This window comes from Quercus lobata, chromosome 11 (genome assembly GCF_001633185.2).
Source record: "Quercus lobata isolate SW786 chromosome 11, ValleyOak3.0 Primary Assembly, whole genome shotgun sequence".
NCBI classification, from domain to species: domain Eukaryota; kingdom Viridiplantae; phylum Streptophyta; class Magnoliopsida; order Fagales; family Fagaceae; genus Quercus; species Quercus lobata.
In genome coordinates, this window is record NC_044914.1 from 13,578,719 (window position 1) to 13,591,973 (window position 13,255).

Consider the following 13,255-nt stretch of genomic DNA (forward strand, 5'->3'; position numbering starts at 1 on the left):
AATTAGGTATTGAATAAAAAAATGTTGAAAGTATTTAGTTGTTAAAAAAAAAGAATAAATAATAAATAAAGAAATAATATTTAAATGAGATAAAGAATGAGATAGAGAGTCTGTTGAAAAGTGTATTTAAAAAAGTGGATAAATAAAATTAAAAGTCACTGTTTATTTTTCAAACAGTACAAAAATTTAATGATTCTGAATATGCCCTAGGATGCCACAGTACCTTTTTTTTTTTTTTTTTTTTCCTTCTTTGAAAAAATCCATTTTTTATTTAGGTAATTAGTGGTGGGGTGGGCATGTAAGCGCGAGTACATGTATGGTTTCTGAATCCCTAAGCTTTGAAATGGAGAAACCAAAAAACTTGCTTACTCGCCCTCTCCGCTCACTTCTACGATCTGATGCTCCTCTTTAATCCTCCTCTTCTTACTGTAAATTCTCTCACTCCCTCTCTCGATTTGTCTCATTTTTTAGTCCCAATTATTACACCCATTAATTAAAAAAAAAAATTTATTTTTTTCTTATACTCTCTCTGTGTGTTATCACTTATTTGCACTGTTCTCAACTGTTTGCTTGTTTAATTTTCTAAAAAAAAAAAAAAAACTAATTCTGGGTTTTTCTGGGTTCATTTTAATTTCTTGTAAATTTTATTTTTGCATGTAGTTTTTAGAATTTTGTTCAAATTAATGTTCAGTAGTTGTGGTATCAGGGTCTGCAAATTGATCCCATGTGGGATTTTGAATGAAAGTTTACATTTTTGAGTGTTATATGTCTTTGAGAGGTGGAAATTTTGCATTTTTCTTATCTGGGTATCCTTTATTCTCTGCTAATTTTTCAAATTCTCATCTTTTTAGTGTAGTCACATGTTGCCTTGAGTAGAATTGTGTTTGAAAGTTTTCATTTTTTAAGTTATTGTTGTATTGTACCTGGTTTACTTGTCTGCATTCTTGGTTGGTTTTTAATTTCTTCAAATTAAATTTGTTTATAATTGGAGTTTTTGTTCACATTAATGCTCAGTAGTCATATGTGGGATTTTGAATGAAATTTCACATTTTTTGAGTGTTATATGCGTCTGAGAGGTGGGAATTTTGCATTTTCCTTATCTGTGTATCCTTTTTTCTCTTCCAATTTTTCAAATTCTCATCTTGTTATTGCAATCACATGATGCTTTGTCTAGAATTTTGATTGAAAGTTTCCATTTTTTGGTTCTGGTTGTATTTTATCTGGTTTAGTTGTTGTGTCACCTTTTCAATGCATACTTTTAGTTCTTCCTTTTGAACTTTTTGTGTTTGGAACTTAAATTTATTACAATACTTCCAAAATACATCATACAACTTGTTGGGCAGTCATGTCCATCATTTCCATACTTAGAATAGTTAATTGTCCTGCTTCATATTGTTCTTCAATCTCTTTCATGAAGTCTTTAACCGTAGAACATTCCGGGATCGAATCCCTAATGATCTTGGTTATATGAGATTTAATGAACATCAAACTTTAACAATTAGATCAATCACATCGTTCATTTTCAGTTTTCTCATTTGATGCACTTGATTCCGTGAGGTTGGGTGGTTCATCTCCACCACATAATCAAGTGCACCAAAGGAGAAAATTGAATATGAATGATGGGCAATTTAATTGCTTAAGTTTGATTTTCATTAAATTTCATATAAACAAGAGCATTAGGGGTTCGATCCCGAAATGTTCTAAGGTTAAGGATTTCATGAAAACCATTGAAGAACAATTTGTAAGATCCAATAAGGCTTTGACAAGCATACTAATGAAGAGGTTTTCTAGCAAGACATTTGAGTATTCTAAGAGTGTGCATGAACACATTATGGAAATGAGGGACATGGCTGCCCAACTTAAGTCCCTAGAAGTTGACATTTCTTCAAGCCAAACCCCCCAAGACTCCACCAATAAGCTACCTGCCAAAAGGTATCTTTGAAATGTACGTTATCTTCCATGTAACATGAACACTTCAACATCTGAAGTTCTTGTGTCAGGCATTACATCATGTGGGACATGGTAATGCATCTAACCTGCTTGCTTGGTCATTACCATACATATGTTCTAAGGAATGAATTCTTGATTCCAGTCTAAGACCTCTTGTATACTTTCTATAAGTACTCTTTTGCTGCAATGAATCTGAAGTTCTGAACATGGGTCCAAGCATTCATTTTGCATGCAGGTTATGTTAGGTTTAAGCATTGCCCTAGATTGTAGAAGAAACGACAAACCCTTCTAATTCTTTTTTTCCTGGATAAATGATGGAATGCTTAATAAATTTGGATCCTGCTCCTGGGTATGAACATAAAGGGTGAATGCCTCTGGATACTCGGAAATTGGTTTTGGCTGGTGGGGTTAGGTTAGTTGCCTGTAGATTTTACTAGCTAGAGCGAGTCCAAAGGACTCTTCTTTAAAAAGGTTCCTTACTTTATTAAAAAAAAAATTGCTTGGATTTGTGCTTTGAAGTTGCCGGACTTTTGCAATTCATGAGGTTATAAAATGAAACCATGCTAATGAGAAGAGACAGCCTTTTAAGGAAAAATGATTGGAATTTATGTTGTTGTGGTTACCAAAAAAAGTTACTTGTTTTATGTAGCTGTTCAAATTATATGAATGATGTAGTTTTCCCTTTGGATGAGCGCTATTGGGGTATTTTCCTCTTTTTTTTAGGTCTTAGCATTTTTCTTACTTCTTTGTTTCTTCACTGCATATTCTTTGTATACATTACTAATCATGTAATAGATCAGTATGGCTGTGCCTTTTCCAATTTTTGAACAAAATCATCTTATTACTATTGAAAAATGTTTTCTTTTTGGTATACTCTTGCGTGTAATAAGTATCTTTTCATTTCACGTAAATTGAAATTTGCGGGTATATTTTTAGTGTGGGAACTTGGCTTACTGTGGTTGCATTGATGCACATTCGGATCATGATTGTTATGCTATATATGATGAAAGTTGATACACAGAAGTTCAAGGACTTTGATCAGGTTAACGCATTCAGTGCTCTCTCTTTCTCTGCATAACTAGCACTAATTTGATATCTGGCTGGCATTTTTATATATTTCTTAAAGTGATTCTGGATAATCGATTTTCAATATTCATTCATACTGCTAAAAACTTCGTATTTCTATCAATAGAAATTTCTACTTTATCTAAGATTTATCATATATGGTTATGTTTGATTAATATGCGAATTATATTCAATGACATTCTGGAGTTTTTAGATGGCTTTGGACAATTCTTTAATATGCTTCTAACAGGTGCACATTTTCTTCTCACTTCTTAGGTACATATCTCAATAGTTTGATTTCCAAAAGAAAATAGAAGTAAAATTTTCTCCATGGGGATAGATCTTGAGCAGCCTTCAGGAGAATGCCATAAGGAAGACAGTAGGTCAAGTGTGAATGTTCATATGGTGCATGGTGGTGATGAAGTGCATGATAGAGACAGATTGATCATAAAATCTCCTAATGTAGCTGATAAGGAAAATACAGGACCAAATGTAAATAGTAGAATATCAGATAGTAGAAACAAGTGGAATGCTGGAGAGGATATTAACTTAAATTCTTTCAAAAGTTTAGAGCCTCATGATGGAATGGAATTTGAATCAAAGGAGGAAGCCTTTTCATTCTATAGAGAATATGCGAAGTCTGTGGGATTTGCTGTTGTAATAAAGGCCAGCCGTCGTTCCAGAATATCCGGAAAATTTATTGATGCGAAATTTGCATGTACTAGATATGGAAGCAAGCGGGAACGTAAAGCAGATGAAGCTATGGAACCTGATTCAAATATAGAAAGCACAATGAACATTCCTGTAAAGAGGAGACGAGGTAGGATTAATCTATCATGGTCAAAAACAGATTGCAAGGCCTGCATGCATGTTAAAACTAGGCAAGATGGTTTATGGATTATCTCTAGTTTCATAAAGGAGCATAATCATGAAATTTTTCCAGATCAAGCCTATTACTTTCGGGGTCATCGGAATTTAGATCTAGGTAGTAGTAATGTTGATGCCTTGCATGCTATTCGGGCAAGAACAAAAAAGATGTTTGCTACAATGTCTAGACAATCTGGTGGCTATAAGAAAGTTGACAAGCAGAAAGGTGGAATCGCAAATCAATTAGATAGTGGAAAGCATCTGGCTTTAGAAGAAGGAGATGCTCAAGTTATGCTTGACCATTTCATGTATATGCAAGATGAGAATCCTAATTTCTTTTATGCGATAGATCTAAATGAAGAGCAGTGGCTGAGAAACGTTTTCTGGGTCGATGCAAAAGGTAGGCTTGATTATGGAAGTTTTGGCGATGTAATTTTTTTTGACACCACACATATCAAGAATGAATATAAATTGCCGTTTGCTCCCTTTATTGGTGTGAACCATCATTTTCATTTCCTTTTGCTTGGATGTGCATTGTTGTCTGAAGAGACTAAACCAACATATGTTTGGTTGATGCGGGCTTGGCTCAGAGCAATGGGTGGACATGCTCCAAGAGTGATACTTACTGACCAAGACGAAGCCTTGAAAGAAGCTATCGCAGAGGTATTTCCCAATTCTCGTCATTGTTTTTGTTTGTGGCATATACTGAGCAAAATTCCTGAGAAGCTCAGTTATGTAATAAGGCAACATGAAAACTTTATGGCAAAATTTAACAAATGCATTTTTAAGTCTTGGACAAATGAACAGTTTGAAAGGAGATGGTGGAAAATGGTTGATAGATTCAATTTAAGAAATGACTTATGGTTCCAATCTTTGTATGAAGAACGTGAACAATGGGCACCTACATATATGAAAGATGTTTTTTTGGCAGGGATGTCTACAATCCAACGATTGGAAGGAATGAACTGTTTGTTTGACAAATACATGCAAAGGAAAACTACATTGAAGGAGTTCTTAGAACACTATAAAGTGATTCTAAGAGAGAAGTGTGAAGAGGAAGCAAAAGCAGATTTTGAAACTTGGCATAAACAACCAGGATTGAAATCTCCATCACCTTTTGGGAAACAGTTGGCTACTCTATACACACACGCAATATTTAAGAAATTTCAAAATGAAGTTTTGGGAGTGGTTGCTTGTCATCCAAGGAAAGAAAGTGAAGATGGAGCAACCATAACTTTTAGGGTTCAAGATTTTGAAGAGAATCAAGATTTCATTGTGGTATGGAATGAAACAACATCAGATATAGCTTGTTTGTGTCGTTTATTTGAATTCAATGGTTTCCTTTGTAGGCATGTGATGATTGTTCTTCAAATGTCTGGTGTACATAGCATTCCGTCTCAGTATATATTGAAACGTTGGACAAAGGATGCAAAGAGTAGACAAACAACAAGAGAAGGTTCAGTTGTTGAGTCTAGGGTTCAACGCTACAATGATCTATGTCGACGGGCCTTTAAGTTGGGTGATGAAGGGTCTTTATCTCAAGAGACTTACAATATTGCATTGAATGCACTGGAAGAAGCTTTGAGAAAGTGCGAGAGTGTAAACAACTCAATTCAGAGTTTAATAGAACCAAGCTCACCTTCAACTCATGGTCCTCAAGGCCTTGAAGAAGTAAACCAGGGTAACAGCACTAGCAATGCAAACAGAAAAAATAGTGCATCCAAAAAAAGACAGGTTAGTTGAGCTCTTGGTGATAATCATTGCAACTTTATTATGAACTATGTTTATTTAAGTAGGCCTTTTTATGTAAATTTAGGTACATCCAGAGCCAGAGGTCATATCAATTGGGACCCATGACAGCTGGCCACAAATGGTTAGTAATGTTGTGTCTCTCTTTAGTTATACTCATTTTTTTTTTTGATAAGTAGTTATACTCATTTAATCTCATAAGTAATGCAGGTTATGATGTTGTAATTTTAATAACATTTTGGTGTGGATTCCATACTTGTAGGGACATGCAAATTTACGAGCACCAGCCCTTGATTGTTCTTATGAATCACAAGAGAGAATGCAAGGGATGGTATGTTTTGGTTTAATAGCTACCTTAATGCATGGAATAGGAAAAGATTGTTTTTTTAACTTGACTTTTGAATATGACTGTTACTGAGAGTTTAGAGTTTTGTCTTTTTATTTATTGTAGGAACAACTGCACTCAAGAGCTGCAGCTCTTGATGGCTATTTTAGCACACAACAACTTGTTCAGGGAATGGTGAGATTTCTTCTTCTTCTATTAATTAATTTATTTGTCTTATTATAATGGTAAAAATATCTTATCAAAAAAAAAAAAAGGGTAAAATTATGGAGTGTACTCAAGGAACAATAGATAAGTATTACCAGCAATATAACCTATATACTTATCAAAACCCTGTTTTACCTATCTTTCCATATGGACAATTAAACTCAATAGTTCTAAGCCATGTTGACTATTTGTGATCCGCTGCATTACAGAATCAGCACTCTCTTTCTCCCCAAAGTAAGTTCCTTGGTTGTTGGTTCTATTAGGCACAATTATTAATAAAACTTAGAAAGTCTAACAAACTTCCTAAAATGCCATCAGAACTTAGAAGTTGGCACGATTCTTAGTGAGAATCCTATTATGTTATTAAAAAAGGCTGAGGATAGTTTAGAAAATTGTCAAGTATGTGTTTTTAATTTTGGAAACTGTATATTTATTTTGGGACGTCCCAAAAAGAAAAACGAGAGATTTAAATTAGGACAGAGGGAGTAATATGCAAGGGTTGGTATCTAGTTAACGTATTTGTTGAATATTGTTTTAAATGCAATATCTAAATTGGGCTCTTTTTGTTTTTGTTGTAGGGACAATTGAACTCTATAGCTCCTATCCACGATGTCCATTACTTAGCTCAACAAAGGTTGCATGGGATGGTATGGCATTCTACTATGTTTTGCTTAGAGTTGAGTTCAGTATAGGGGTTTGTTCTTTCAAGTGAGGTTTTTTTAATTTTTTAATATTTATACAATGAAGTTAAATAATGATATACTCCTATCTTTTGTGTGCTTGTAGGGGCAGCTACATTTCAGACCACAAACTATTCCTAGTTGTTTTGATATTCAGGATAGTTTGCAAGATATGGTAATTAACATTGTAACTCCGGATTTTCTTTTCTTTCTTCAATGGGCTCCTTACATTGGTGATTTTACTCTTGTTCCAGGACCAGTCTAACATGGGACCTTCACAACTGCATGGCATGGCATCGAAGCATATTCATCAGAAACACCTCTCTCGTTAGTTGCTAGATTAGTAGCTGTGATCTACTGGCCGGTGGGTTATATATTAATTACTATTCTAATTTCTTTGAATCTTAATTTGTCAAAAATTTAAAGATTACTATCTGTATTTCACAGGTGGAGATGAATTATCTCTTGGAAGAGTACCAGTCAAATTGATGTAACAACCATTTTTTTTTCCTTTTTGCATTTTCAGTGCACTGATGCATGTTATAATACTAGATGAAGTTTTCTTGTAGTTGTTGTTGTTTGTAATTAGAGATGGACTTATTTATCTGGTTAAATATATGGGGAAACATCATATAATCCAAGACACATTGATATCTTGTATATTAGCCCATCCTAACTAATTTGTTGAGGATTCCATTCCAAAGCACCTATTCCTTGTCTAATCCCCCTTGAAAGAGTGATGGTAGGTATCAAATTTCCATTCCACACAATATTGTAATGGGAGGATTTAATCATTTTCATAATGAGGGTTACAAGCTCTTTTCCGAAAGTTGGAAAAAAAAAATCAAAATATACCGAGTGAAATCCCATTCAAACCTACCATAAACTTTTTATAAATCCAACTTTATTGCTAGTAAATCGAATAAGCAAAAATATTGTTATTCACAATGGTAGAAAAGGGTGTGGCTCCAAACACAGTGACCTTGACTTGATTGACATTTATTGCAAACAGAGCCAAAGCGTTAAGATTCCCAAGAAATTCAAAGATTGTCGTGTCCAGAGCACATTTTTGCAAAATATATAGAGATATATCACTCTTTTAGAAATAAACAGAAAGCTATCACTATTTAGGAATTCAAGTTTCAAGAACTTGAGTTCCATTAAAATTTGCCACCATAGCCATGGGTGAGCTAGATTTTTTTAATTATAAAATGTCACCTTGAAATTGAGGTTTGGAAGCTCAAGTAATTTGATTAGTAAACTACACAGTACTTGAGTTTCCTAAACTCGAGTATTGTGTGGTTATATACCAACATTCTGTTGGATCACATCTCCCTTTCACCCACACTTCCTAGCAGATGCAGCCCAGTCTATGAGCGATTCTACAACTCAGTCTCCTCCGCCAATCTCACCTGCAATAATTTTCTCACATCTGTAACTTAGTTTGTCTCTTGTTAACAAATTTGATCCGTTGGATTTAACACCAAAAGGTACGATTCTTAAGTAGCCATTTAGGTTATTTTAAATTTTGTTGAGAACCTTGATGCAAATATGTAGTTGATGCTAATAACTGCTAAAATGGTCAAATACCACTTTTTTGCAAAATATGTGGGGATCTACCAAACGATCCAACAGAAAAGGGTACAATTCTAAAATGGCCATTGGGTTTAATTTATTTTTTGTTGTTAATGTTGATGCAAATATGTATTTGAAAACTTAATTATATTCTTAAGTTGCAAATGATTTTTATTAGTATTGTTGAAAAACAAATTTTCAGTTTATTTGGAGGATGTATTCAGTTCAAGTTTGGATGTTTATAATTGAGAACTAATCTTTCATTTTACTGAATAAACATCATTTGTCATTTAAATAAATTGAACTTTAATTTGGACATATATAACTCAATGTTATGCTGGAAACTTTGACTACTATTTTAATTAGTGGATAACATTAAAATGCAACCCAACAAGATAGAAATAATAAAAGATAAGTTCCCATAAATTCTTTGTGCAAAATGCAAATGAAAATGGATAGAACATTGTAGATGGTATTGTTGTAGTTAGCACAACGGTTGACTTTTACAAAATTTCAGCATGCATGATCACATTTTTGTTACACATTAACAACGTCTTATGTTGATAGGTATAAATTTTTGAAAATCATTGTTGCTTGAATCTGAGAAGTCTGAATATCTTTGTTATCATCTAAGTTTGTAATTTCGTTAGTGGACTTGATGGCTTACTCTTGTGTTTTTCCCTTAAGATGTTTTCTAGCCTTTTGGATTGCATGGAAACGATCTAGCCTCCGCTGCATTTAATTGTTCTCCCTTTCAAGGCGTGCAAGTGCATTTATTAATTCCTCTCTAGGTAACTCCACTGAACGTGCTTTTGGAACTCTTAACCCATGCCACCTACAATACACCTCCAACTCACACCGTTTCTCGTACAACTTTGACCACAGCTGTTGTCTAAGTTCATTGACCATGATGTGTTCAATGCTACCAAGTCTGTCATGCATGTATATTGGCATTAACAAAATCTCTCTTCCTTCGAACCCATGTTAGCCCATAGTGGTTGGTGTATGTCTGTAGTAGTGGCTCTGATGACGTTTCTGATGATGCACATGTGGAAGTAGATCCAAATTTTTTCTCACTACACAATGTGATTTTGAAGCGTTGGAACTCATTTCCAATTCAACCTTCATTGCTGGTGAGTTTGAAACAAACCATTTACGTATTCGGCGAATTTATGAGTACATCTTATAGTCATCAGCACCAAAGTGTTTATGTTTTCATGTCAATTGAGGGTGGTAATGACATGTTATAGGGATGTCATGTCTATCAATAACGACATATTTTATTAAAGTCTGAACTTTGTCATGTAATGCCACGTGAACCTTTACTTCATTTCACATGTCACGCATTGCCTTGTACTTTAACAGAGATGTCATGTCTATTATTGGAGTACGGAGTTTGTCATGTAATGCCACGTGAACCTTTACGTAATTTCTCATCACACTAGGCATTGTGTACTTTATTGAAGATGTCATGTCTATCAATAACAACGGTTTTTATTGAATTCCGAACTTTGTCATGTAATGCCATGTGAACCTTTACTTCATTTCACATGTCACACATTACCTTGTACTTTAATAGAGATGTCATGTCTATTATTGGAGTATGGAGCTTGTCATGTGATGCCACGTGAACCTTTACGTAATTTCTCATCACACTGGGCATTGTGTACTTTACCGAAGATGTCATGTCTATCAATAACAACAGTTTTTATTGGATTGCAGACTTTGTCATGTAATGTCACGTGAACTTTTAATTCATTTGTCATCTCGCACTATGCATCGTACTTTAACAAAGCTCAAAATACACTATGGTATTTTGTCTTGGAATGTGTTGATGTGAGTATATAATGGCAGGAATGTACTACTACTACAACTATTTAAATTTGTGAAGCTTTTAATAGTGAATTGTTTCAATGGTTTAATTCAGTGACTTTTCAATGTACTACTATTTATGCATGTTTGTATTAATAACAAGGTTATGCAGCGTTGTACAAATAGATAGTATTTAGTGTAACAGTACATTATGAACACTGTAGTATTATCGTATTAACAATTTATGCAAAGTTACATTATTTAGTAATTGTTGCAGTTGACATACCGTTGCAAGGAAATGGAAGGAGATAACTCAATTTATAGACCCAGTGATGTATTCAGAACAATGGGTCGTCAATGGGTACTTGAAGACTAGTTTAGCTACTTCATTGATCCCAATTTGCAAAATAGTAAACAAGCTCACAACACAATGAGGCAGGAATGGACTTGGTTTGTTAAACAACAAGCAATGTTTTACGAAGAGTTAGTTGGTTATTAGTTGCTAGTGCCTCGCCAATGTGCAACTCATATGCCATTAGATACTATAGATGGACTTTGTAAGGCATTGAATCGCATCAGAAAGGAAAACAATCGAATAAAGATACGTCTAAATTGATATTGGACCCAAGTCGAGATTTGTGAATTAGTCGAGCTACAGTTATACGACCAAGCATGCTATATGCAATCATTTCTTGCAGATGACATTTATAAGTCGGACGTGAATATGTCAGATGAAAAGTAATTATGGGATTAAGTGTGACCGCAATTGCTACGTTGTAGTTTAATATGTATGACGAACTATTGCTGTATTAGACCTTTGAAATGTTAGTGTTTTTATTTATTTATTTTTTCCTGTATAAACTTAGGTTGTGTTTGTTTGATAGAAAGTGACTTCCAAATAGAAAAGGAATTCAATGAAAGACTTCTTTTGGCTTATTTTTTGAAAATTACTTGTTTTTATTGATGGCATGGTAGCATTACTAGCATATAAGCAAAAAATTTCCACTTTCTGATTTTAAACATTAATTGACTATGCTAGTCAATATTGAAGAGGTGATCAGTGAAGGAAACTTAATGTAGCCATCAACTAGCTCAAAGTCCAAGAGAAATTAAAGCTGAGAGAAGCTGAAAGCTAATAGGAGTGACTTACGATTAAACTAAGGTCGGTGGCGGAAGGCTTGAACTACCCCAAGAAGATGAAGGGTTAGAGAGCAAAAAGTTCGAGGAAAAAAAGAAACAGAAATAGTAAGTAGGAAAAGTAGTTCATGAGTGTCATTTGATCATTACCTAATCAAATATAAAGTTGAAACGAATTTTCTACGTGGAAACCTTACCAGACTCTTGGACAGGTAATGGTTGGCATATTTCCTTCCTGTACATTGTTCTTAATGTCTGTTAGATTAAAATAAGTACTCATAATACATTAAGAACAGAGCATCAGGGATATCCTTAGGCAGGCCGTTTATATGAAGATAGAACCGCAACATATCCTCCTTCAACATAGTTTGAGTGCCAACCACATTGCTACTGCATGTCAGAACCCACAAGTCCCCTGATTTCACCCTCTTCAAAGTTCCCCGGCAAAATGGGCAAGATTCTGACCTTGTGCTCCCATAACAGATAGAAAAGAAAGGGAACTTGTAACTGTTAAAAATTAAGGCTTCTCTCCGTTATCACAAATCAACAGTGGGCTAAATTGGAAATGGAAGGATGAAATTGATAAGGTTATAAATACCAGTCATGGTAGCAATTGATGCACATGGAGCGTGCAGCAATTAGGAAAAACCATTTTAGTGCAGGACTCCAAGCAGATCCCACACTCATCTTCTCTCTCCAAGTCCCCTTCTGCAGTCTTTCCTCTTATCGTCCAATTTCTTCCTGACAATCATCTCCATGCTGCCACCTTCCTCTTGACTAATATCAAACTCTGACGAGTTACAATTGAGATGCTGAAGAGATGGCAATATAATAGCTGCAGTCACAAGTTAAAGGACACATGGTTGACATAAGATGACACAAGATAAAGTGAAGCACAAGACCATCAAGCCATTTCTTTTGCTTTTGTTTTTCTTAGGGATAGTTAGAAGATTATAGATATGAATATGACATTATTCTAATCTAATTTCCAAAACATATAAATTCTAACAACCACATAGGTGTCCTTAAAACGATTTGATTAAAAACCATTGGAATTATATCATATTATTATACTAATAAAAGGATAAGTGCTACATCCTTGATAAACTTCTTGAACCAAACACAACTGTTTTCTTCTATGTATGATGCCCAATAGGCCACTTATCTTACATATGGTAAATACAGAATTGAAGATAATTTACATACCGTAGAAGTCTTTAATAGTAGCTCTCCTTCCAGATGAAGACATTCTCAGCTTCCCATTAGAGTGCACCTAAAGAAATAAGAGATTAACATACATATCAAATTTCAAGTGCTTAGATTTTACAAGTATATACAAATATGGATATAAGAGATATGGTAATACAAATTATATACCATCTAATTGGCTGTAGTAATGCATAAGCAAGGAAGTGGGAATTAATAAGGTTATAACAAAGTTAGGCGTGTTTTAACAAAATTAGAGTAACCAATTAACAAGGGGTTTTAATGAGTAATGACTTGTTTGGTCTTATTTCCATTGGTTTATCTGACTTAAAAAATATGTTAAGCAAAAGTATACCTAGAAAGAACAAAGTCTTGAAAAGTTGTATATAACCCAAATAAGCTGAAGCTAGACCAAACAGGCTTCTAGGAGACATAAAACTGACCAATAAGATTATCTTGAATCAATAACCCACAGGGTAGGATCAAAGAGTGACACATGACCTTCCAAGTATCAAAAAGCCCTAATCATGGTATGATGATTATGAATGCAACAATGTTCCTATACATATATCTATCATCAAAGGTTATCACCACATCAAGGACAAGATTATCAGGCATTTTTTGCTAAGCAAAAATAATAGGAAAATTATGACTCACGTTAAAT

At 34.2% G+C, this 13,255-nt stretch overlaps 1 protein-coding gene and 1 long non-coding RNA gene across 6 annotated transcripts; one reads left to right on the forward strand and one right to left on the reverse strand.

The window, feature by feature from the left end:
* The first annotated feature begins 300 nt into the window (after positions 1-300).
* On the forward strand, positions 301-7,557 carry LOC115967758 (protein FAR-RED IMPAIRED RESPONSE 1-like). 5 transcript variants are annotated; one of them, XM_031086891.1, is made up of 10 exons: positions 310-428; positions 2,887-2,992; positions 3,292-5,616; positions 5,699-5,755; positions 5,894-5,962; positions 6,083-6,151; positions 6,760-6,828; positions 6,968-7,036; positions 7,116-7,225; positions 7,309-7,557. In XM_031086891.1, exons 3-9 carry the CDS (start codon positions 3,346-3,348, stop codon positions 7,191-7,193), a joined length of 2,682 nt encoding a protein of 893 aa, XP_030942751.1. In that variant the 5' UTR covers positions 310-428; positions 2,887-2,992; positions 3,292-3,345; the 3' UTR covers positions 7,194-7,225; positions 7,309-7,557. The 5 variants fall into 5 exon arrangements, with proteins under 5 accessions (XP_030942750.1, XP_030942751.1, XP_030942753.1 ...); XM_031086893.1 differs by lacking the exon at positions 310-428 and having other exon boundaries at positions 475-2,992; positions 3,292-4,282; positions 4,430-5,616; XM_031086890.1 differs by lacking the exon at positions 2,887-2,992 and having other exon boundaries at positions 301-428.
* A 3,910-nt stretch (positions 7,558-11,467) lies between these two features.
* On the reverse strand, positions 11,468-12,203 carry LOC115968373. Its single transcript, XR_004086738.1, has 2 exons — positions 11,984-12,203; positions 11,468-11,892 (listed from the first exon to the last, which is right to left on the reverse strand). It is a non-coding gene; the product is annotated as an uncharacterized LOC115968373 (long non-coding RNA).
* Between the last annotated feature and the right edge of the window lie 1,052 nt (positions 12,204-13,255).

Coding starts and splice junctions, on each gene's coding strand:
- LOC115967758 (XM_031086890.1), top strand. CDS start 3,346: ATGGGGATAGATCTTGAGCAGCCTTCAGGAGAATGCCATAAGGAAGAC. Junction 5,756..5,893: donor ATGACAGCTGGCCACAAATG/GTTAGTAATGTT, acceptor CCATACTTGTAG/GGACATGCAAATTTACGAGC. Junction 6,152..6,759: donor AACAACTTGTTCAGGGAATG/GTGAGATTTCTT, acceptor TTTTTGTTGTAG/GGACAATTGAACTCTATAGC.